The sequence below is a fragment of the Ambystoma mexicanum genome, chromosome 3p, assembly GCF_040938575.1.
Source record: "Ambystoma mexicanum isolate Mex_15411 chromosome 3p, UKY_AmexF1_1, whole genome shotgun sequence".
NCBI lineage: Eukaryota > Metazoa > Chordata > Amphibia > Caudata > Ambystomatidae > Ambystoma > Ambystoma mexicanum.
This window is the reverse complement of record NC_090925.1, coordinates 773,760,450-773,786,273: the sequence shown is the minus strand read 5'-3', so window position 1 is coordinate 773,786,273 and position 25,824 is coordinate 773,760,450. Positions and strand designations below refer to the sequence as shown.

Genomic DNA, 25,824 nt, shown 5'->3' with positions numbered 1-25,824 from the left:
CTTCTCATAACTAGACACAATTTGGAAGGCGGATAACCATCCCTCCACTTTTGGATTTTTCCTCGATTTCCAGACCCTCAGGATTTGCTTCGCAGCCACCACCAATGGTCTATTAATCCATCTACTATGTTCTCGAGCTATCACACACCTCTGTGTATTTGAGAGCAGAATCACTGAGTATGATGATCTTGGAAATTCTACCCCCAGTATTATGTCTAGTCTGTCTAGAACATCGCCCAAAAGCCCAACACTCTTAAACATTTCCATAGCATGTGCAGTAGGGTACCCCCTCTCTGGCCACAACCCCAGCACCAGAGATTCTAGTATAGAGGACTAACTGTGGTTGAACCAAAATTACATTGTCTCCCCTGTTGCTCCCAACCAATGAAGTTGCTTTGGCCGCCCAGGGTACTGCCGCACACTCTGCTATGTACTGTTATGCTATGATATTCATTCTTTCATTGCACACCATCTGCCATTTTCACACTTTCTAGGGGCTTCAAGATCTGCAAGAAATAGGGTAGGGGGCTAATGCAGTAGCAGAGGGATCAGGCCAAGATGCCTTTGTTACAACATTGATGTGTGCAGATCTTAAAAGATATGGCTCTGTACGGTGAACATTTTAGATATTTTATCAGCTGTGTGGAGCAGTGGTTATGTGCGTTTCAGATAGCTACGGTACTTGTTTGTGTGATTGACAGAAAATTGAAGCGTGTTGCTTCTTGTTTTTGCCACCAACTCACCAGAGTCAAAGACCAAAGGAGGGATGGACCATCTCGCAAGGGAGCCAAGGACCAGAGGAGAGTCCACCAGAGCAGCCAAGGACCAGAGGGGCAACTGACCAGAGAGGTTCACTTTTACCTTAATTTTACTTCATTCTATTTTTTATTTTGGCTGCAAGCCGAAAGTATTGATCTGGAGTACAATTAGGAGGGAGATGACCTGTGAGGAGGGACTCACATTGAGGGTGTTTTTATTTACCAGCCCACTAGCTGCCCATGGCCATGCTAATTCCTATGGTCAATGCCACCCACTACCTGTCCCTCCCAAAACACATCCTCATGAGATCTCTTTGAGGTAGCTTTTTCAAGCATTAACATCAACCATTAGCCTTCCAAGGTGATTTCTAAGAAGTCTGCCGAGAGTTAATGGCTAAATTACAGTTGTAAAAGGCTTCTGATATAATAAAAAAGCCTCAACCAAGTGTGCCTTCAGCCACTTCATTTACCTCTATTTCATGCACTGAACTCCTTTTAAAAACAAGCAATCACAAAGCCAACAGTTTTGGGTTGCGGTATTAGAAAGGCATTTGCCAGTTAATACCATCATATGCCTAGGTAATCACTCAATCTTTCAGCCGTTGCCATCTTATAGCAAGGTAATACCATTATATCAGTGCCTATCCCGTACTTATACAAGAGCCCAAACTGTCGGCTTTGCCAGTGCTTGTTTATTATTCCAGGCAATATCTAGTCTAGCCACAAAGTAACAAGAGACATTATAGATGGCAAACCAAAGGTCAAACACCATCCAGTACAGTCCTACCCTCCCCATCTCCCACCATCCCACTCCCTCCTTTTCGGATGCAGAGTACCACTAGTTCCTTTTTTCCACTTTTACCACAGTTCTTAACACAGCACTTTTATCACAAATAAATAACTTTCTTGGCACACGATGCACCGCCGACTGTACTTGAACTTGCCTCCTCACTTGCAAACTGGTTTTATTCGAAGAAGATGTGGTTTTCCAATCTAATGTAAGCTTTGTATGGAATTTAAAGGCATAGTGACGTGCATCAGGGGTGATGGTGCTAACAGGCGGGTGCAGGTCAGAAGCACCCGCGACTTGAGTGATGATCTTCTTCAATGTGTTTGGGGATATTTTAAGAAATGCTGAGAACCCGAGGTCTGATCCCTTGAAGTGCTTTGTGGAAACCTTAGTTACGTAAAGCATTTCATTGTTAGCACCAGCATTCGTGTCCATACATTTTTAGGCAATTGAAATTGTGATGTGGGGTCAGTACTTACATGCCAGGAGAGTGATTGGATGGGTTGGGGGATCGAAGACAGCTCATTCTCACAGCTGTCCTTAAGTGGGTGTTTTCAGACTTAAAGGAGAGAGTTAACTGATTGTAACATTGAAGCTGCACTACAATAGTCTAATTCAATGCGTAAAGAAGTTAGAAGCCCCGACACAGGTAAGTTTGCCACTCCTCCACCGCTCGTGAAGTTAGCGCCTCTCCAATATTTGAATGGTTAGCCCCCTGCCTACATTTTAGCCGAGGTCCACCCCTGGATGTGCCCACTTGCATTTTGTTAGGCAGAGATGGGAGGGAAGCCTTTCCCGAAACTGGCGGTGTTCAGGTTTTACTGTGCAAAACGTACTTGAACACAGTACAACTTCAAAGCTGCTACTTTCAAGAAAGACTTCCATCGCCTCTCTGCATATTGCGCTTTAAAAAGTACTATTTGATAGTTGGTCTCCACACCAGACCATGTGGGGCGGGGGGCGGGGGGAGGGGGGTTGAACAGGGTGGGTGGAGCCTCCAAGTTTGCCCCACCTATTTTCTGAAGTGGCCTCTCCCATCACCACTTAGCCCTCCCCAACCCTCTGAAATGTCGGTTTCGTTGCACCCCTGATCCATATTATAGTGGCTTTTAGGAGAGGCCGGCGCAGTGCATGGCTACTGCGATGCATGTTGTTGTAGGGTTGCCGGCCTGACTGGCTATAAGCAAATGTTTCTGGAGAGACTAACAACCTGAGTGATTGAGGTCTAATGGGCAGGCAAGTGTCGCAGTGCCGCAGTGCAGACCACGCCTGATCTCCATCGTGCTCCGTTCCGCTGGTTTGATCAGGCCAGCACTGCTGCCCGACTACACCTCTTTTCCTGCAGAATTCTCCCGCTAACACTCTATCCGCACCCAGATGATCGGTGGAGTTTTTCCAAAGGCCCTAGAAAGAGTCCTGTGAATTGCATCAGCCAGAGGAACTTTCCATCACTGGACCTGTCTATATAACCGTGTCAGTAAAAAGACTGGGCTTCTGGTCCCAGGCGAGCAGAAAATACTTGTGAAATCCGCTCGACATTATTTCTTTCATAGTCACATTTTCTGCAAGTATTAAAGTCTGTTCAGGAAGTAATTTAAAAGGTATGGAAGTACAGGGCAGAGACTTGGACACATAACAACACATCCATTGCTTAAACCCTCAACTGGCACGTTCTTTTCTCTTTCTTCACAGCCTGCGATTCCCTGTTATGTGCATTCGCAGCTCATCCCCTCTAGCCCTGCGTAGCGCATTCCTATTCGGATGCGTCACTCACGCAGCGCACGCTTAGAGCCTATTCCCGCACTCCAGGTGCAGTAGCCAGACGTGAAAGCACGCTGTGCCTAGGAAGGAACAGGTTCCATGCATCTGGAGGGAGGGAATAGGCGCTCGGCGTGTCTGTAAGAGTAACTGGAACCCTGGAAATATAAGCAATAAAGGACCTTAAGTGTACCCGCCGCAGACCCTGGAGTTATTACATGCATCCTGGGTGACTTTCATGTGTATCTGCGGTATAATACCGGCGACGAGCTGAACGAAGAACACTAATGGCCTCATTACGACCCTGACGCTCCCGTAATGAACGGTGCCGGTACGGGACCGGCACCGTTCATTACGTGATGCCCTATTACGAGGTCCCCTTGCGGGACTCGCTCAGAACGTCTGGTCAGACCAGACGTCCTTAGCGGGTCCCACAAGGGGACCAGGGAGCTAATAACGGGCACGTTATTAACGGGCCCGTTATTAGCTCCCTCCCCATTCCCGTTGAGCCCTATGGGGGCTCAAATGGGAATGGGGATGGGTTTTTTCAATGAGGAATTACCGGGTCCTCCAAGGTTGGAATGGCCTAGTAATTCCTCATTGAAGGAACCCAGACCTGGAACCCGGTTTGAAGGCAGCCATGCCCTTACTAAGGGCATGGCTGCCTCCATACTCGTAATGAGGCCCAAAGTGTGCTGTGGAGGGGGGCACAGCCATGTCCGGTTTCTTCACTCCAAGCAGTGAGCACTTACCTTTCCTTCCTTACTCCCAGTGCATACACTCAGACCCTAGTCCCTATCTCATTCTGCAGATGCGTGCGCCATCAGCCATCGCTGCCACACTGCGCATTTATATGCTGTTCCATTCCTCTCGTGTGGATATGATATGATATGTCATTTATAACGCGCCAGTACCCAGGTGTTTCTGGGCAAGACGAGACAAGGGAGGGAAGACAAGACAAATGATCTTACTAGGCCTTGTGTCATTCAGATCGTGACACCTTGCTACTACCATTCCACACTCCCACAGTGTTCCTGCATAGCTCTTTCACTCATTAATGCAGTGCCCACTCGCACTCTAGCTCGATCACGTCCCTCCCTCCCTGAGATGCACACTCCCAATCTTTGCTATACCTCCGGCAATGCACGTTCACCCTGTCTTGGCTCACTCAATGCAGTGTGCACAGTGCCGTCGCTAGGGGGTGGCTGGTGGACCGTGCCTCCCACTGAAATCCTGGGCTTCCCCTTGCGCGCCCCTACCTAAGGTGAGCAGTGACTGAGTTCTCTGTTCGTGGTGTTATTTGTGACATTCACTAAAGCAAAGGTCTGCATATCACATGGCAAATACTCTCCTTTTGTCTCAAAGCAAGTAGTGATCTTGGTATGCATTCTGGCATTGGTATCAACCTGAGCACGAGCCACTTCTCAGGAGTTCCCTCCCGGCTTCTGCACAACAAATCCATAGTGTGCGGAGCAGCTTGCAGCCCCTAACATCAGAATGTAGCCAAGAAACTGCTGATGATGGGCCATTAGTCACTGAATGGTTTTGTGCCTGCATTTTGATGGGAGGGGAGGTGCAGTGGGGTGTGGGGAGTTGGCGTGCACAAAAGCCTCTCTGAAGGAGTGCTTGTGACATCACACATTACCTTTCATAGGCAGCTCCCCCCCCCACTTTTGTCTGTGGTCCCCTCTACTGTTGTCTTTGGCCCCCTCTGTGCCCCTCCTAAATTTGATTCCTGGCGACGCCACTGCGTGTACACTCAGAGCCTCCCCCTCCACCTCCCTCAGCATGTACTCAGAGGAGTTTCCTACCTGGAATGTTGATGGCGCTGCAACGCTTTTCTTCATAGCTGCACTTGTAGAGTTTGCCCACCTGCCCGGACACGTCTGGTTCGAGTGGGGAACTGACGACAACCCTACAAAGAAGAAGGAGTCGGGACATGGATTAGAGTCACTCTGGAGACGCTTAACTCCAAAGGTAAGAGAGACAATTCACAAGTATAGGCCTCTGACGGGGCCTGGGCACCAGAGGCGTTGCTAGGGGCGGCTAAGGGGGCTATAGCCCCTGATCTTTTGGTTGTAGCCCCGGGTAGAATCTCAGGAGCTACAGCCAAAAGGCTAGCTAGCCCCCAGTCCCAACAGTTCTGACATCAGCATAGCCCTGGGTCTTTTCCAGTCCTAGCAACACCCCTGCTGGGCACAGAACATCTACTGGGAAGCCTTGGGCCTCGCCGATCCCACCCCCAGATTCTCTTACCCCCTGGCTCTGCCCTTCAGGCTTCGCTCATGAAACCGCTTGACACATGTACACAGCAGGGACGGAATATCCAATAGGCTGAAAAGACACGCCTAAGGGGCCCAAAGGCTAAGAGGCCGGCCCCCTTGGATCCAGCCCACACCCCCTATTTGTTAGATCACATTGACACAAGAACAGTGATCTTCACTATGAAGGCCCTGTGCAGATTGCAGTGCTACTGCAACTACGCAAAGCAAAAGCAACACATGGGGCCCATCTTCGTTGAGCTGTAACGTAAAAGTTCAACGTAAGACATTTACGCATGTAATAAAGGTTATTGCTCATTTTCAGTTAAATGTATGACGTAGAGGAGCCGCGGATCATAAGTTACGATTCCACGCTGCCTTTTGCTCTCTGCCATACAAATGCTCCAGCATTTTTTCATGCTCACGCAAATGATTTTACACCAGTAAAAAAGGTAGGTTCCAAAGGAATCTATTGTAAACGCTGCTTGCATGCGTAAATGGCAGGCAGCGTTTACTCAGTGTGCATGACAGAATGTAATAGGGAGCAGTAAAAGCGAGTGCGCATACTTTTTACACTCCACTTTTGCACTCCGCCATGCAAAAGTTGAAAGTTATGCATAGGGGACTTGTTTAGCAAAAAGTGTAAGCGAATCTTACGTGAAACTCCAAAATGAGCCCCCATTGAAGAAACTATGTGGTGGTCTACTTGTGTTGTATTTTTAAAAACGTTCTCCAGTACTACATAAGAAAAAACATCACAAACTACATGCATCGAGCCTGAGGTCTTAGGGTCTCATTTTAATTAAAATCATAATTTGTTGGTGGGGATCTGTTATGTATTGACATAGACGTAGGCGGCTCTGTGCTGCCAAATTTTCATAATTTGGATGGCGGAGTGCAAACGTTTAGGGCAAAAGGTGGAGTGCATGCCAGTCAGCATTTACTTTTTATTGTGAGCGCTGCTTGCCATGCTCGCATGGCAAGCGGCAGTCACAATTACAATTAAACCCTGCCCGACATGCTTGCATGTCGAGCAAGGCCTAATTTCAATTGTGAACGCTGCTTACAATGCATGCAGAAGCTCACAACCGAGGGGTTCTCATTGACAGTGGCCTGAATCTCCAGCGCTGTATCATCTCTGCAGCCACCTGGAGAAGTCCCAAGAATATCCACGTCACCCATCACTCCTGTTTGCTTATCCACGTCACCCATCACTCCTGTTCGCTTGTCCTCGGCAGACTGGACTACTACATCAGCTTTCTTAAGGGACTTCCAGTATATAGCTTTAGCTCCTCAAAAAAATGCTGAACCTCTCCACCCATACTCTTTTCAACTTCCCTCTGCTCATTGCTGTGCAGTGGTAGTGCTGTACCGAAGAAAGTAGTGGAACTGTGGTCTCGACAGGGGAGATGGTAGGCAGAAGCATAGTGCAACATCTGACAAGTGGTGCGGCCAGGGCATTGCAATAGTCTAAGTGACTAGTAACCAAGACTCCTATTACAACTTTACCCTTGCACAAGGACATGAATGGACAAATCCTCTGTATAGAATGGTGAATAGGGTTGTAAAAAGTAAACAGAAAACACTGCTCCTGACCGTTCCCGCTGACTTTCGGTCACTGTTGCTGGGCAACCTGTAATGAAACAACAGTCTCTCTGTAAAGTGTTCCTCTTGGTCCATGCATATATATGCATGGACCGTTTTGAGATGTCCAACTAATCCCATCTCCTGCTGCTCTACCCCCCACGCTCTGCGTCCTCAAGCACTGCCCGCCACTGCAATCCCCACGCGTCCAGCCCTGCCTCTTGCTACCTAATATCAGGGCTCCCTTCTCCCTATAAGCAAGAATATTACCGCAGTAGAGGGCTTCAAGATTTGGATATACTAAATCCCCTACTAGCTCTTGAAAAGGTCCCTTGGACACACAGTTGCATCAATACCGCACGGCGCATACCCACCTTACATGACACTCAACCAGTTCTCACCTGCATATAATTGTACATTAGTGTACATTACTGGATAGTATCCACCTGTTTGCCTGTGCTATCCCATTTAAGTGTTCTTCAATTTCAACTTAAACAGACTGGTAAATGTAATGGTCACTTTTCAAAGCTCCAATAATGTAGAGTTCCCAGAAAAGGTAATGATGCATCTTCTGTTTATTTATTTATTTATTTATTCATTGCATTTATATAGCGCGCCTAACCCTTGGGCATCTAGGCGCTGGAGCCTAAGAAGACAGTTACATTGCATTCTTAGTCCGTTGCATTACATTACATTACTATTGCTTTTATGCATGTCTCGTGTTGTTGATGAGAACAATATTTTATTTTTTTAAACCAATACAAATGAAAAATACAAATAAAGCTGCATAAATAAATATTCCTTTCTCAGGGTTCCATGAAGTCCGAAAAACCCCAGATTAAAAGGATCATTTTGTTCCAATAATTGTATCTGTCTGACTTTCTGTAAAGCCGTGTTGATTTTGGTATGAACAATGTTTTGGAGCCTCTTGGTGCTACTGTGTGGACCACTAAATAATGTAACTAAATAAATAAATAATGTACCTCTTAAGGGAGGAAGAGTCCTGGAAAAAGCACTTCAGAGAACTCTAGGCATCCTCTGGCCCGGAGTCCAATAAGGAAATAAGAGAGGAGACTGGCGATTGGAGAGCGAGGTATTCGCCAGACCGAAAATGTATTATGAAAGAGGTCAAAGATGCAATAGGGTTTCAAAAATGGGGAAACGCCCCAGGAACACATATGTACCTGCAGATCAATTCAAGCAGGAGGTAGACCTTCGGGCTCCAGTATCATTAATCATCGTTAATGCAGTCGCTAAAGAAGGCAGAGTACCTAGTTCTTATATAAAAAAGGTGGAAGAGACAAGCCAGCCAATTATGGGCCAATATTATTGCTGGATGCAGCTGGTAAAACGTATGCATGCGTCCTACTGTTGCACCTCTCCAGCTGGGTCAATAAGGGAAAGGAAGTGGCGAGCCATCTTCAGGCAGGCGTTCAGCCTGGTCTAAGCACCATAGACTAAACAAGGTTGTGTTCGACAGGGTCCCAAGGAACACAGTGTGGAAAACCCTTAGCGATCTGACAACACCGAACAAACCTCTGCACGCCATCGTTCACCTATATACAAACTACCTGGGGCGGGATCGCTGGATCCTAGCGGATAAGTGTAAACTTCGGAGTGAGACAGGGATGCGTGCTGGCTCCCACGCTGTTTTCAATTTATGTCCACAAACTCATCTCAAAACGTGAACAATCAGATGGAGATGTGCCCAGATAAGGTCAAAGCCACATTTCCCTCTAAACTTCGCAGATGACGCCATCTTGTTTTCCACGGCATCGGTGAGACTAGCAAAACAGCATTGCATGAGGAGTGCAGAGAAAGTGGCCTTGGAATCAATACCAGCCAAACCAAAGTCATGGTATTACATTCACCGCATAAAAAACAACCAAATATATATATAACGATAGAGGGACTTCAAATGGACCCAGAGGGTTTGACTACCTTGATTCGCAAGTAATGACAGCTGGTCAGCCCAAGTGGAGAAAGCAACAGCGAACCCCCAACAGAGCAAGTAACGTGACTGTACAACTTGCCCATTCCCATGGGAATGGAGCACTGTCGCCTGTACAGCAATATGAAAGCAGGAGCTGCAGCAGTCTACGCTGCGGAAATGTGGGGGTATCAGAAAACTGCAAGGTTACAGATAGTGGAAAATATTTTTTTTAAAAAGGTAGCCCTTCCCCCCAGTAGCACATCAAACATAGCATTGCGGATAGAACTGGCCCAAACTGGAATTTCAGCTACAGTAGCTAGCCGCCCGATATTGTATAGGCTACACCTATGGTCCTCCCCAAACCTGTTAAAATACAGAGAAGTGAAAACGGACTTCCTGTTGCCGAGTGCAGGGAAGGACATACCATGGGGCAGCCATGTGAAATCAGAACCAGCTTCCACGGAACTGAGCCATCCGTGGACCAAGACCGAACTGATAATCAAACAAACTGAGGAACAAGTGCAACTTGCATTTGCAATAAGGATGAGGGATAAAATAGAAAATGATTTCCGGTCCACTGCACAAGCTATTGAGTCTCAACGCTGTAATCCGGGCCTTGGACTGGAGAAGTACTTGGATGACATATCACCTCCCCATGCACGCTCATAAATACAAGGAATTCCCAAGTTAGGTGAGGCAATAGTGACTTGCACGTGAGCACTTTCATTCATGGATTGTGTATTTTACGCGGCAAGTACCAATTGGACATCTTGGTATGGAATGTTATTGTAACTTGGTTGTATGCTTTTTATATACTACTATTACATTTTCTGTATTGTTTTATGGTCTAATCGGAAATAAACCTTGTAAAGAAGGAAAGTAGCTCCGAAGTGTGGCTGTGGACTCGGCAGGACAGCGAACAACACACAGCACTTTTTTTTTCAAATATCAAAACAGGAAACAGCTTTTAAGGCAATCCGAGTTCCATTCAGACACACAAACTTGCATGCTTGCATGTATTCACGCACGCTTGCATGCATAGGTGCATGCCCTCGTAGACACAAAAACATGCACATACAAAAATAGCACACACGCCCAGTCACAGTTTCACGATATGGCTCAATTCCCTGGATAGTAGTACCTGTAGTAATACATGTTTCGAATAACACACTTACACGTGTGCTTCCATGTGCTCTATATTTACACATATACAAACATGTTCATGTATACACACACACACACACACAAACCAAAGGGAGCTCAATTCACCAAAAAGCCAGGGGTAGTGGAAGTGATGTCACATGCCTGATGACATTACAGAAAGCGCCATGACACAACCTTTCTACCCAAAAACATAACCAGAAATTGTCAAATATTCTTTGACTTCAGTGACATCATAGGAAGTGATGAAACGAGTAAGATTAGTTAATAACGAAAAGTTATGCAAGTAGGCAAAGGTCTATTTTAATCACTGACCTCGTATGATTGCTGCCTTGATGTGCCAGGAGTACAGCCATGATATGCCATCCCCACTACCAGCACGGGCTTAATAAGCGAGGGGCACTGTATCACTTGGGCGGTTACTGCCATCTTATTCCAGCTGTGATGTCACGCGGCAGGTATAGTATTTAAAAGCTAAACACACTTGCATGCCTAGGTGCTGCCACAATATGCCAGTTAATTGCTCACATGGCAGTTATAGTAAGAAATCGAAAGATGAAATCTCGCATGGCAAGGTGCTGCCATCAATTGTGACGCGCATCCTCAACTTCCAAAGTATTTCTATCTTAAGCCTGGTGAATACTCATAAACCAAACATACTCATCATACGCCAAATATAGTCTCGTGTCCTGCCATTGTCTCTTAGGTGCTCATTTTCATCAAATGAGTAATTTCGCAGACGGCAGCGGTTACGTTAACCCTTTAACAAAGCGGCTCCCTGGTACCAAATTTTCATAATTTGCACTGCGGGGTGTAAATGTAAAGGGCAAAAGGTGGCATAGAAGCGTGTAAACAGCCTTTTGCTCTTCACATTTGCAATCCGCAGTGCAAAGTGAGTAAATGCTCCTCGGCGTGCTGGCATGCCAGGCAGCGTTTACTGTTCATTGTGAGCACTGATTGCCATGCTCACATAGCAAGCAGTGTTGACAATTGAAAAGAAATCCTGCCCAACATGAGGGTTTAACTTTAACTGGGAACACTGCTTACCATGCACGCGTGGTAAGCAGTGTTTTCAATGGAAATTAAACCCTCCCAAGAGCCCATGTTCGTTGGGGCCATAACGTGAATGAAAGAGATTTGTATGGCAGAGAGGAGGGGCGGAACACAGCTGGCGTTTGTGCTGCTCCCTTCTGCTCCACCATACAAATGCTTCAGCATCCATTTTCATACTGGCCTAAATGCTGGAGATCCCTAGGCGATTCGCCTGCTTTATGCACCACGATACAGCAGGCGGATCCATAGTACACTCTCCCTGCCATGCGAGCATGTCAGGAAGCGTGTACAATTACAATGAAACTCTCCCCCACATGCTCGCATGTGGGGGGGTTCATTTCAATTGTGAGCACCGCTTGCCATGCGATTATGGCGAGCAGCGCTCACAATATACAGAAAACGCTGACTTGTATGCCAGCATGGCAAGCACTGTTTACTCACTTTGGACTACACAGTGCAAATGTGAAGGGCAAAAGGCGGTGTGCATGCTTGAACACCACCTTTTGCCCTTGAGATTTGCACCCCGCAGTGCAAATGTTGAAAAGTTAGCAATGGGGAGTCGCCTACATTAAAGTATTCATGTAACGACTCCCCGCCGTGAAATTACTAATTTAATGAACATGATCACCTTAGCGTCTTCCATTACGTCTCCAGTAGTAAGTCAAATATTAATTCTTACTAACACAGGCACTGGTCGTCAAACATACCTGTTTCAGTTTGTCATTAATATTGTATCTTTACGAAGCACATGCCATTTTAAGGACACACATAAATAGGGACACTTTGAAGAAGATTGACTGTGTTGTGGAGGTTCACATTTGCCTTTGATTTAAAGTTGTTGTGAGCCAGCCATAGGCGAAATACCAAGCATTTAGTAGAAACTGGAGTGCCTCAAATCTTGAATGAAATGACTTCTCTTCCATCCTCTCCTGACTTTGTCTATCTTGGCTTTCCATCCAAATCCCACAAGCACCAAATAGCAATAATTCTCCCTCTGTCTTCCCCCACTTTGTCTCTCTCATCATCTATGTCCTATTCCAGTAAACATGATTTCCTAACCATTCTCCCCCTCCTTCTGCCTTCCCTTGTATTTCGTGCCTGTTAATTTGATTTTCCCAGCATTCCTTCTTCACATTGGGCCTCATTCCGAGTATGGCGGTAAGGGATAGCGGCCACCGCTAACGAGACCGGTGGCGGTAATCCCTTACCGCCATACTCCGAGTTCCCTTTGCGCCATGGAGGTTTTAACACCTGCTTTTAGCAGGTGTTAAAATCCATGGCGCTAAGGGACCATGATGTTAATTACGCCACCGTAATTTACGGTGGCGTAATTAACGCCTTCCCCACTCCCATTATGCCCTATGGGGCAAAAATGGGAATGGGGAAGGGTAAATGGGGATTGGGGAATTACTGCCCCGCCAACTTTGGAATGGGGCGGTAATTCCGCCATCCACCAAGGCGCTGCCGGTCCAGGTACGGCGTCAACCAAGGCGTTAATAGCGCCATTGGTTAGCGCCGTACTCGGAATGAGGCCCATTGTCTCCCTGACTCTTTGCTCATTGGGCTTACTCTTATTATCAGTTCTCCTTTGCCCTTCTCTTTGCCCAGTCTTTCTGTCTCCCTTCTGCTCCCTGTTATCATAGTATGATGTCTCCCATTTCTTCCTCTGCCTTTCCTTTGGTGACTCACTGGCTCTCCCCTTCATATTAATTTGGATCTGCGTGATTTTTCCGTCGCGGAAAAAAGTCAGTGATGGAAAGGTTTGCATGAGAAATGTGCGAACCACAAAAGGTTTGCATGTTTTCCATGCGAACACACATCTACAAACCCACAACCACAACACACCCACTACACAACCCACCCACACCCTTAACACACCCCCGCCCACACCCCCAAAATACCCCTACCCTACTTACCTTTCCTTCACGCTGTCTCCCTGCGGCGCCAGTTCCCTTTCACTTCTGTGATCGGGAACTGGCGCTGCAGGGTCCATTTCTTTTTTTTTCTTTCGGAGCTGCAGGGGTGTCCCTTGCAACCCCCGCTCACTATATCACACAGTATAGTGAGCCAGGTGTTGCAGGGGAGACCCCTGCAGCCCCAGTTTGAATTTTTTTTTCGGGACACCCCTGCAACCCCCGCAGTCTTTTTTTTTTTTTAATACTTACCTACAATGCTACCACCAAAGCTTCAAACTTTTGGTGTTCGAACCTTTGGTGGTAACATTTTTCAGACTTTTTGTACGGTCGGACCTTTTGTTTCGGTCCAATCGTACAATTCCTGTTAATTTGATTTCTCCCCCAGTTTCTTCTTCCCTCTCTCCTCAATTTGTCTCCCTTTGTCTCCTCAAGCTATACATTTGGATTTTGTTGTGTCCTATTTTTCCTTACCACCCTGGATCGCTGTTATTGGGGAATGAGAGACCACGTCAGAATGATTCCAGTATTTATTTATTTATTTATTTATTTATTTATTTATTTATTTATGCATTTGTAGAGTGCACCCAACCCTGAGGCACCTGGGCACTGAAATTCTTAAGAGGTACGTACATGTTAACAAAAGCAGTTGCATTAGCATAGGAGACATACAAAGTCATACATAGCTATGCACAGAGTGAGTATAGGATGAGGTAGCATTCAAGATATGCATTTGCAAACATTACCTTATATCATCATCCATAAAGCCCTCACAGGGTGGTAGGCGAGAAGCAATAATGATGATAGCAGGCCGGAGGGCCTGCCTGCGCCTCTTTGTGGCTACCTCCCATGATTGAACTTTGTACGACAAACACAGTTTGTGTGATGGGTGTCTGTTTTGAATTGACACTCTATCCCCTACTTCTACTCTTTGGTCCATTAATCGTCATCTCTCTCTTTGTCTCTCAGGTTGTGTTGCCTCTTTCTCTCTGACCATTCCATTGTCCACTAAAGATACTGTTGTTGGTGGATAATCAGAGAGGGACTTTTTTTATTTTATGACCTCAAAATGCCTCAGCAAGAGACACCTTTGTGTAGGAATGTTGGGTGGTGCGATATGAAATGAGGAAATCGCACAGGATATCTGCTAGAAAATACCTTTGTTCATATGAAATCTTAAACACCTTGTTTAGAGTCTGCATGAAACTGTGAACTTCTCCATTGGCTTTAGGCCAACATGGTGTGATGGGTGTGTGGTGTATGTCATTTCCCTCCAGAAATTACCAGAACTCTGAGCCTTGAAACGGGGGACCAATGTCAGATTTGAGGTGGACAGGGATGTCATGGGCAGTGAATATTTTCTTCACTACTGTATCACCTTGTGAGTGGCACTATAGGAAGCATATTCCGATGCTGGACATCTTGAGTAACTGTCCGGCACCACTGAGAAATGCTGTTCAGTCAGAATTGTTCCAAGGCGTATGCATATTTCCTGCCACAGGGCTCTGCTTTTGGATGGTGACACAATGGGTGGCACTTCACTTTTCACTGCCATGGCTTGGCACCACTGGCGCCCATGTATCAGATCATCGACTGCCGTTTCCAATCCAGGGAACCATCATTTTTTCATCTCCCTCGATTTAGTCGTTACTGCTCCATGGTGGCCCACCTGTGCCGGACATGGTACCTAGTCCAATAGTGCTGATGGTATGATGTACTTTGATCTTCTCAAAAGGAAGCCTTTGTGAGTGTTAGGAACCTATCGCGCCCTAGGCAACATTCCCCTTCTCTTACCGGGTAGACACTGGCGGCCGAATTGCAGAGGTCGCTGGAAAAGCACCTTGTCTATGCTCCCTCCGAAAATCAGCGCACACATCTCCGGAAGAGCTGGCTTCCATCATGAGACCAAACTAATCACTTGAAATATCTTTGCCCTCTCCAAGATGGCCACCATGATTGGATAAACATTCCCATACCAAAATGGCCCAGGGAAAGTTCATAATTGCCTGCAATTATTATCACATGGATCCCGCAGGATATAAAAGGGCAGGCCAGGAACACCTCTGTGTCTTGCAAACATTTGAATCCAGAGATGCCATGCTGACCTTTACTTTAGGTAATTAGACTTATTTTCTTGTTTTGTATTGTATGCCCTATATTTTCCAGGTTGACTCAAACACCAGCTACCCAATGGGGACTTGATGGTTACAGTCCAGACTTTGAGCATTCAGGTACTACTATATCTAAAATGTGGTTTCTACCTTTAAGGGACAAAAGAATAAGCGTCTGATTATTTTCCCATTCTCACCCATATGCAATTCCTGGTCCAGGTTATCACAAACCCATAGAGGCGCATTACATAGCCGCCTCCCCCTCAGGAGACAGAGCTGGCCACGTGTGTGATTACTACTGGTCTACTCACGTTTCTCGAGGTGGATTTGTTTTCCTGGCATTATCTTCCGTGGTTCCCAGAGAAGATCCTGTTCTCAGACACCGATGTACAGACGGCATGCTTGGGTTTAACAGTCAGCCCTGGACAGCTCTGACCAACCTCTTCACTGGCACTTCATCACCTCAATAGCCTGTTCTGTGTGCGAGGAAGGGCAGCTTCCTGAAGCTAGGCATCTGATGGCCTCTTGCAGGAACTCATCATCTTGAATTGCTGCTGTGATGTTCTCTCCCAATGATGACGGTAAACACTTGCTTGTAATCAAATGTCAGCCATGTTTTAGTTCTATTCGAGCAGGGTTGTCTGCCCGAGCTCTGAATCCCAATTTTACCTTTCACTCCTGCAGATGGAGTAGACAGCTTTCTTTTCACCCCGGTGAATGTGGGGCAGTGCAATTAATTATGGGTAGTAACGGCTTGTGGTTCATAATTACCAGTAATGAATGCCCATAGAGGTACAGGTGAAAGTGCTAAGAAGCCTAAAGGACGACGAGGGTTTTCGGTTTAATTTGAAAATATCGTTGCTTGATGGGGGTAAGAGCCCTGCTTGCAAAAGCAACCGGGAGACTTCATCTTTGTACATTTCCTGAATGACCACCGCCCCCAGGCCTAAGGGGCTGGCATCAAATATGATTTCTGACGCACATGATGGGTTAATGAATACTATGCTAGTGTCTGCAGGCAGGGCCTATTAGACCCGATCACACGCCATTTGCTCTTAGAATAAAATGTTTGCTCAAATTTACCATCTCTACAAACCTCTCCCCCTAGGAGTGAGACAAAGTCAGGGTCACATTTGGGATCTCTTCTTCTTTCTGTGCCTGTATAGACAGTTCTGAGCCGAGGAATTAGATGTGTGGTAAAAGAAGACACATTTTCCTCTGTTGAAGGTTAGGCCATGTTCCTCTGAACACTGCTTTAAGCTGCGTAAAGTGGTCCTGTAAGGTGATGCGTAGGATAGGAGCACCTATGTGATCACCTCGACAATGCTGATTTTTTTTCAAACATTTCATCACAATTATACACACAGGGATACCGAGGCACGTCATTTAGGGGTCGCCAGAGGTCGCACTTGCGACCCCTGAGGTCTCCCGTGCTACCTCTGTGGTCTCCCTTGAAGCTCCTGCGCTGTGGCCAATGCCATGTGGCTATTTAAACTATTCGTCTTTCTGGAATTCCATACAATAATTGCTAGACTCATTAAAGGTTTATTTCAGGCATAATTCAGGGGGTGAGTCACTGATTTAGTCTGTTCTTAAACACCTCAAATTCACAATGCTGACAAAATCCTCCAGAAAGCATTTAGAGTAGAATAAGCATCCATTTCGGACTATGGGCCTCATTAGGACCCTGGCGCTAAGTGTTTAACGGCGCCGTAAAAGGCTGCGGCGCCGTTAAACACTTAGCGCCTTACTACGAGGTCCCTTTGCGGGACCCGACCTTAACGGCTGGTCTACACAAGCCGTTAAAGTAGGGACCCGCAAAGGGACCTTGGTGCTAAGTATGGTACCGCAATTTGCGGTACCGTACTTAGCGCCTTCCCCATTCCCATAGAGCCCTATGGGGCGAAAATGGGAATGGGGAAGGGCCATGGTTCAATGGGGAATTACCGCCCCGCCAACCTTGGATTGGGGTGGTAATTCCCCATTGAACCATGGCGGACCCGTTACAACACCGGCACCAACCATGGTGCTAATAGTGCCATGGTTTAGCGCCGGTGTTGTAATGAGGGCCTATGTATTTTGCTTTTCGCAAGTTGCAATTATAGAATGTTTTTTTCTGCCGATACTTACAGTGATCCATTCTTGTATGAAATCTATATCATGTTACAGTAATATTGTAACCATATTTTTCATAGTGTACTTAGAAACAATTCTATGTGATGCCACTTCCTGTTTTGTCAAGAGGTAAATGGTCATGTTCCATCGCTTCCCGTGATGTCACTTTGGGGTGGGGTCAAATGACATCCCTTCCTGTGATGTCATCATTGATCAAGGGTCATGTGATGTCGCTTCCACTACCCCTGGCATTTTGGTGAAATGACGTCCCTGGGGATATCCCCCACATCAACCCTATACTGGCCTTATATTTTGTAGAACTCTAACCACCCCCACCATATAATTGCAGGGAAATGTGCCACTCGCAATTCAGCATTTTCGTGTTCGGCATTTTCTGCCATGCAGTGATGGCATGAGAAGGGATAGGAAGTCATCACTGACATTTATCACTCCTGGCAGGCCCCTGGGCACACTTGGAATGGTGTGTTGAAATACCTCAGCAGCTATGGAGACCCCAAACCTGAGACACTTTAACCTGAAAAGGCCACAATGTATAGAGAAGGCTGTAAACAGGTAGCTGCCACGTGCAGAGTGGCCTGGTGGTAACCTGCTGTCAGATCCACCTTAGAGATGACTGTAGCTCCCTGGAGATCAGCCACAATATCATTGATCATTGGTGTTGGATGCCTTTCTTTCTTGCTAGCCCTGTTCGGTATCATGCATGCCCTGAGAGCCTTCGGTCGTTTGGCCTTGGTAACGACCATGATTGGGGAGACAGATGGCATGGGCCTTTGGGCCTTCTCGATGATCCCTTCAGCCACTAGTTTGGCCAGTTTAGTCTCCACTTTTGGTCAGAGGGGTAACGGGATGGCTCTGCGTGAGAGTGCTACAGGTTGAATTCTGCTATCACTAAGCAGCCATACTTCTTCATTGCTGAGTCATCCGATTCCTTCAAACAGGACACTGCACTTACTCAGCATCAGCAGTTGGTCAATGTCTATATTATGCATGCTTGCTGTATAGCGCACAAGATCTAACATGTCCACGGTCGCACAGCGCAGCGGCGTTGCCTTCACTTCATCAGTCCCATAGAATTTGGCTTTGATGCATGCCAGCTCATGACAAACCTCCGGGATGAACATGCCCTCTAAAAGTAGTGGGAAGCATCCAATGTTATCTATTCATTTTTACCTATGGTCGGAAAAGCGCCAGACGGGGAATCAGAGATTTAAATTTGGTCGCCACCAGCACTTTGAGGGATGCACGCGTGTCTATGAGTACTGGCAATCTCGAAGCCAGAATCTGATCTTGGCACCTGGGATTGCAGCATTTTCCAGCATTTGAGCAGGACACCGCTGAAACGGCATATGCTTCTTCAGGTGATTGAAGTTGTGTGTCAAGAGCCACAACTTTTAATAACGTCTTTCTTGGCACTAATGAATTAGCCGGTCCTAGCACTGGGTGCCTTACTTTGCAAACCCTTGTAAATTGGTTAAGTTGTGTGCACCTTCTGCATGTCTGTCCTGACCCTGGACAAGTCCCGGAATGGGGCAGTGCACTCCACAATAGTTCCACTGTACATTTGTGTCTGTTTCGATTTGATGGGATTTGTAACACTGTCCACCTCCTCCTCTGGGTTTGCTTCTTACATTGCTTACAGAGTTGGCTTCGTGCACTCTGGGGCATCATAGGGCATGGACTCCGACATTGGCCAGTTCATGAGAGCGGCCCAGATCCAGAACGCGCTGGAAAGAGATTCTCAGTTCTCTGAGGACTTGGTGCCACCGCTTCTAGGAGAAAGAGTTCTGAATGAGCAGAGCTTTGATTTCATCCTCTTATGATTTAAAGCCGAGTGTCCGAGATGTGTGTGAAATGGATCTATTCAACTTGTGCTCATCCTGATGTGCCTGAAGTAATTGAAACCCTTTGCAATCTGTGCTAACGAGGGGTGTAAAGTACAGTGTGAGGGCTGTCTTCGCTACATTGTGTAATCCATCGGTTGTCTTGGTTTTTATTGGTTTTTATATTGTGACCTGCCCCATCTGCATAAAAAGAAGCATCGACTTCTGATCCACATCTTCATTTTCTTCTAACATGGATCCTTTGCTGGCCCTTTTCGACTCGGGAGGATTGCTCAGGGGCAACGTGCTCACCTTGTAAAGTAGATGACACGGAGCAACACAGGTTCGATCCCTGGGTCCCATCTAGAAATCTCTGGGTATTAAGCGTGTTATAAATAACCAATTGCAATTACTTGTCATCCATGATGACCAATTCTGGGACCTGTGTACCTTGGAAAGATGAGGGTCCTCACTGGGATGTGGGAGGGCTTCCTCCCTTGTTGCCGCGGCGTGGTGTGGTGAGAGTGGCATCCCTGCCACCAGAGGAGGAGTGTTACACTTCGGGCTTCCCTGCGGGCTTCCTTGCAGAATACGACTTCTTTACAAGCTCCTCTGTGGACCAGATACAGGTTGCCATGGCGCCTGTACAAACTACAATGGACTCCGTGTCAGCTGACTGTCACAACTTTTACGCAATTTGGAAAAAGGATACAGATTTATAAAGGATACAAGGCCAACATCCGCTTTTGGAACCCCTTCACTCTGGGATGTCCTGGATTATCACCAAGATGGTTCTGGGATATCTTGGACGCTAAGTGTGCACAAGACTTTCCCCCCAAGAGCGCAGCCTGTAGAAAGTATACCAGCTAACAGGCCAGGGGCTTAAGTGGAAAGGCAGGAGCAGCGACAACAGAGCTAAGGGAACAAAGAAAAGGATAGTTCAAGATAGCAGCCAAAGAGGTACGAAATTACAGCACTTGTTCCCTCCCCCTGTACTTGCCCCCTCTTACCTGCTTAGCAAGACAGGAAGTCCCGTAACCTCAGAGAGTGCAGTAGGATGGTGACTTGATGATAGAAAATGGAAGTTCCAGTGGAAGGAAGTCTGTGCAATGGTCCACCTAGCCCGAACGGCACGAGGGCGCAACTAATAGAGTTCAAAATAATCCCCAAGTGTATTCAGCAGAGCGTCCCCAAGTGTTTGTAACCAATCCAGGGAGTGACCACCAGAAACAGGAGAGTGTCCGTTTGGTCACTTCAGTAGGTAGAGCGTTGTCTTCTTGTGCGGCGGGCAGCGCCGTGGGTCTGTCCGTGGTAAAGAGTTTGTATATGTTCCGTGTAATAGGCGAAGGGGAAGGAAAGCAAGAAACTCGTGCAAGAGGGATAGCACACTAGGGATAGAGAAAACGTGCGTGGAAGTTTTCAGCAGAGAGTAGCACTGGAGGTCTTTTATTTTGCATAAATCCAAATACCATAACATACGGGAGCAGGCGAAGAACAAATCCGAAATGGGAGCCAGGAGTTCGTTAACCAGGGGAAACAACCGAGGGAGTCAGGAGCCAGAAATCGAAGGAAAAGACGTTCAGAATAGTCCTTGATACAAAGCCGGGTCAGTAATAAAACAGGAATCAGAGTAACAGAATGTCGAGTACTCGAACTGAATAGTCAGTTTTAGGAGCACCCGTTACAGGGACAAGCCACACTAAGTACTGGAGTCTGTTTCAGAACGCGAGTCACGTTGCGGGCGTTTCACGTGACCGCAAGCAGATGGAATTCTGGACCTTGTAGTGCGGCGGATTCCGTGAGCTGTAAACAGTCTCCAGGGTAGTTTCCACCTGGAAGTAAACACCCGCGAGCGTCCAGAAACAGGAATGCGGGGCATGACAGTACCCCCCCGCAAAGGACGACCACCCCTGCGGGCACGCAATCTTTCCAACCAAAAGGCCCGCAAGAGTCGGGGTGCATGCAGATTTGAGGCCGGTTCCCAAGTCCTATCTTCAGGACCGTAATCCTTCCAATCAATCAGATAGAAACGCACTCCGCGACGCAGACGGGAGTCCAATATAGCACGTACTTCATATTCATCTTCACCCTGTACAATAATTGGAGCAGGGGTAACAGGAAGCAGAGTGCCAGGTATAAAAGGACGGAGCAGGGATACGTGGAAGACCGGGTGAATCCGCCAATGGGATGGTATGTTCAAACGGACAGCAACAGGATTGAGACAAGAAAGGATCTTGTATGGACCTACATAACGAGGCATGAGTTTCCGTTTACCCCGAATGTTGAGGTTTTTAGTTGCCAGCCAGGCACGATCACCCGGTGCATAGGAGGGGGCAGGCGACCGGTGTTTGTCCGCTTGCGTCTTTGCCCGGGACTGCGCAGCTTGTAGATGTGACATAACGGAATCCCGTATAGCAACCAGAGTGTCCCTCGTGGTTTTTGCTGCAGGGATTTGGTCCAAGGAAGGCAAGACAGGTGGAAGGATCCTTGGATGTAATCCATACAAGGCGTAAAACGGGGAACATCCTGTTGAAGTATGACGAGAGTTGTTATAAGCAAACTCCGCTGTTCCCAGAACGGATAACCAATTTGTCTGATGTTGCAAGCACAGGCAACGAAGGTATTGTTCCATGGTGCCATTTGTGCGTTCGGTTTGTCCGTCCGTTTGAGGATGATAGGATGACGAAAGCCGTGCATCAATACCCAAAGAATGGGTGAGGGCTTTCCAGAACCGTGAAGTAAATTGGGTACCCCGGTCAGAAATCATGATTGTGGGTAGGCCGAAGAAGCGTACCACATGATCAAAAAAATGAGTAGCCAATGATGAGGCGGTAGGTATACCTGAGCATGGTATAAATCGTGCCATCTTTGTGAATACGTCCACCACCACAAGCACCGTTGACATTCCCCTAACCAAGGGCAGTTCTACCACAAAGTCGAGTGAAACCGTATGCCAGGGATGTGGAGGAAGCGGCATGTTCATCAGTAGACCGAAGGGTCTCCCCGGTTGCCTTTTACATTGTACACATATCGCACATGTTGATACGTACGACGCGGTGTCCTTCTTCATACCCGGCCACCAGCACCATCGATGTAACAGGTCATAGGTTTTAAGCTGACCTGGATGTGCAGCTAACGGGGTATCATGGGCCCATTCCAAAGCCTTCCGTCTGGTGTGGTCGTCAGGTAAGTATAAAAGACCATGAACATAAGGAAGACCCGTGACAATCTGGGCACCCAAGGTATCAAGATAAGAGGCATGTTCTTTGGCCCACTGTCGAACTTGTTCCAGAAGTGAGGGGGAGACCGAACAAACACAAATGACAGAACCCGAAGGTAGCATAGAGGTAACCGATTCCCGGGTGTTGAAATCGGCTCCGACACGGGATAAGGCATCTGCCTTTCCATGTAGAGGTCCACGGCGATAAGTAACTGTGAAGTCAAATAGCGTGAAAAATAAATGCCAACGTATTTGTCGAGCATTGGTACATTTTGCGTGTGAAAGAGCCTGTAAATTCCGATGGTCGGTGTACACAGTTACTGGATGTCGAGCACCCAGAAGGTGGTGTCTCCACTCTTTAAAAGCTGCTCGGATTGCTAGGAGTTCCCTCTCCATAACAGTGTAATTACGTTCAGCCTGAGATAGTTTACGGGAGAAATAAGCCACTGGATACAGTTGCTGTGTAGTGGGGCAGATCTGTGACAGAATGGCCCCCACCGCGATAGCGGAGGCGTCAGCCTCCACTATAAACAGAAGGGAAGGGTTTGGGTGCTGCAGAACGGGAGCAGTAGTAAAGGCTTCTTTTAATGCCTCAAAGGCCGACTAGGCTTCGTAATCCCAAAGGAATGGAATCTTCGGGCTGGTGAGACGGGTCAAGGGTGCTACTATCTCAGAAAACGAGGCAATAAAGCGCCTATAAAAGTTCGAGAAACCCAGAAAAGATTGAAGTGCCTTTACAGAATCTGGGACTGGCCAGTCCTTAACTGCTTTAACCTTGGAAGTACACATGAGCACCCCTTTCGCAGATATCTGAAACCCCAAGAACTCAACTGATGATGCATGAAATACACATTTTTCCAATTTGGCATAGAGAGAATGTGTACGTAAACGCTGCAATAAAGAGCGAACGTGTTGGATATGTTGAGTGAATGAATCCGAGAAGATCAAGATATCATCTAAGTAGATCACCACATAGCAATCTAGCATGTCACCGAAAATATCATTAACAAAGTGCTGGAATGTGGCTGGAGCGTTACAGAGTCCAAATGGCATGACACAATACTCATATAGCCCAAACTTTGTTTTGAAAGCGGTTTTCCATTCGTCCCCGCTTCGTATCCTCACCAAATTATATGCCCCTCTGAGATCTAATTTGGTAAAAATAGTGGAGGATGTCATCTTATCAAGCAGTTCCGTTATGAGGGGCAACGGGTACTGGTTCTTGACTGTTATCTTGTTCAAGGCTCTGTAATCCACGCAAGGGCGCAGATCCCCCTCCTTTTTCGGTACGAAAAAGATGGGAGAGGCAGCAGGGGACCGGGACGCTCGAACATGTCCCAGGCGCAATGCCTTCTCCACATACTCTTTCAGGTGTTCTTCTTCGTTCCTGGTCAGGGAGTAAACACGACCATGAGGTACCACTGCCCCAGGTACCAAATCAATGGGGCAATCATAACAACGATGTGGAGGGAGTTTTTCGGATAACCCTTTGTCGAACACATCGGAATAGTCTTTGTATACTGCTGGTAGTTCGGGATTTAGATCTCCCGACGTGGCATTAACAGAGGAGACATTAGACACCAAAGCCAAACAAGGAGACGAGGGCGTCACACCGGGGCTTCGAGAGCAATGTTGGGTACAGAACGCTGAAGAGAAATGTACCGTTTGTTTGACCCAATCAATCATAGGGTTATGAGTCCGGAGCCAAGAGAGACCAAGAATGATCCCAAACTGGGGGGCTGAAATAAGGTCGAAAACTATTTGCTCAATGTGGTCTTCTGAAGTAAACATGCGAAGTGGGACAGTCTGTTCCGTTATCCGTCCGGACACCAGATCAGAACCATCTACTCCATGTACTTCCTCAGGTCTTTTTTTAGGAACCACCGGTATACCATGGTGTTGAGCTAATTGTATGTCCATATAGTTTCCGCTAGCCCCTGAATCGATCATAACTGGACTGGTGAAGGGTTCAACACCAGGGAGGACAAAGCACATGGCAAGATAGATGTGTGAGGAGGAAGGGCATTGGTCCGAGCCATCCATATGGCGACTCATCCTTAGGGCTCGGTTTAAGGACGAGTCTTGGCGTTTCCCGCTACCTTAACAGGTCTCTTAGGACATACACGAATGAAATGGCCAGATTGACCGCAATAGAAGCATAGGTTATTAACCATAAATCGTTCTCGTTCAGCCTTGGTTAGAGGACCTCTGATGGCCCCTATTTGCATCGGCTCGGCTTCTCCTGAGGAAGTAGTCGGAGTCGTTTCTGACTTGACTGAGAGGCGAAGGTCAGGACTACGCCGTTCGCCACGTCTTTGCCGCAGCCGAGCGTCGACCTGTAGGACCAAGTCCAACAATTCCGGGAAGCCAGTTGGTAAAGCCGGTACCACTGATAAGGTGTCTTTTAACTCATCCGAAAGACCCTTATAAAAGACAGCTGCCTTCTTCTGTTCGGGCCAGGTGGTTTCTGCTGCTAATTGATTAAAGCGAGCAAGGTAGGACAGAAGGTCTGATTTGCCTTGACTGATAGCAAGGAATTCGAGGTCCGAGGTTTGTGCCTTGTAACGCATATCGAATACGCTATTCATAGACTGAATAAGGGCATCAAAATTATATAGGTTTGGATCATTGGCTTCCAGTAATGGGTTAGCCCAAGCCACTGCTGTTCCTCCCATATGTGAAAGGAGAAACGCTGCTTTGGTAACAGCGTCAGGAAATGCCAGCGGTCGACAAAGAAAATGCAGACGGCATTGATTTACAAAGGTTCGATAAGTCTTAGGATCTCCATAGAAGCGTTCTGGAGGGGCCAAAGGGAACGGTCCAGGAAGCACAATGGGTGCGGAAGCAGAAGATTGTGCCTGGGGTACAGGAGGGGCTGCTGCGGCAGCAGCATCACCAAACTCCTCATCGGGGGGTAAGGGCTGCAGAAAACTCTGTAGCACATCCATACGTTGATGGAGAGTCGCATTCGCAGATGCCATATCGGAGCGTAAGGTCGCAAAGGCTTGCATCAAAGCAGCCATTGGATCAGCTCCAGTTTCCATGACCGATAGGCAATTATAATAGGCTCCTAAATCTGTCACAACTTTTACGCAATTTGGAAAAAGGATACAGATTTATAAAGGATACAAGGCCAACATCCGCTTTTGGAACCCCTTCACTCTGGGATGTCCTGGATTATCACCAAGATGGTTCTGGGATATCTTGGACGCTAAGTGTGCACAAGACTTTCCCCCCAAGAGCGCAGCCTGTAGAAAGTATACCAGCTAACAGGCCAGGGGCTTAAGTGGAAAGGCAGGAGCAGCGACAACAGAGCTAAGGGAACA

General features: G+C 47.1%; 1 protein-coding gene across 2 annotated transcripts in view; it reads right to left on the bottom strand.

The window, feature by feature from the left end:
• Positions 1-25,824, bottom strand: part of LOC138580852 (integrin alpha-D-like) — a 750,488-nt gene that overhangs the window by 613,230 nt on the left and 111,434 nt on the right. For both annotated transcript variants that reach the window (XM_069651726.1, XM_069651727.1), the window contains exon 3: positions 5,118-5,221. In XM_069651726.1, the coding sequence (XP_069507827.1) occupies positions 5,118-5,221 (104 nt within the window). The remainder of the gene's footprint in view (positions 1-5,117; positions 5,222-25,824) is intronic.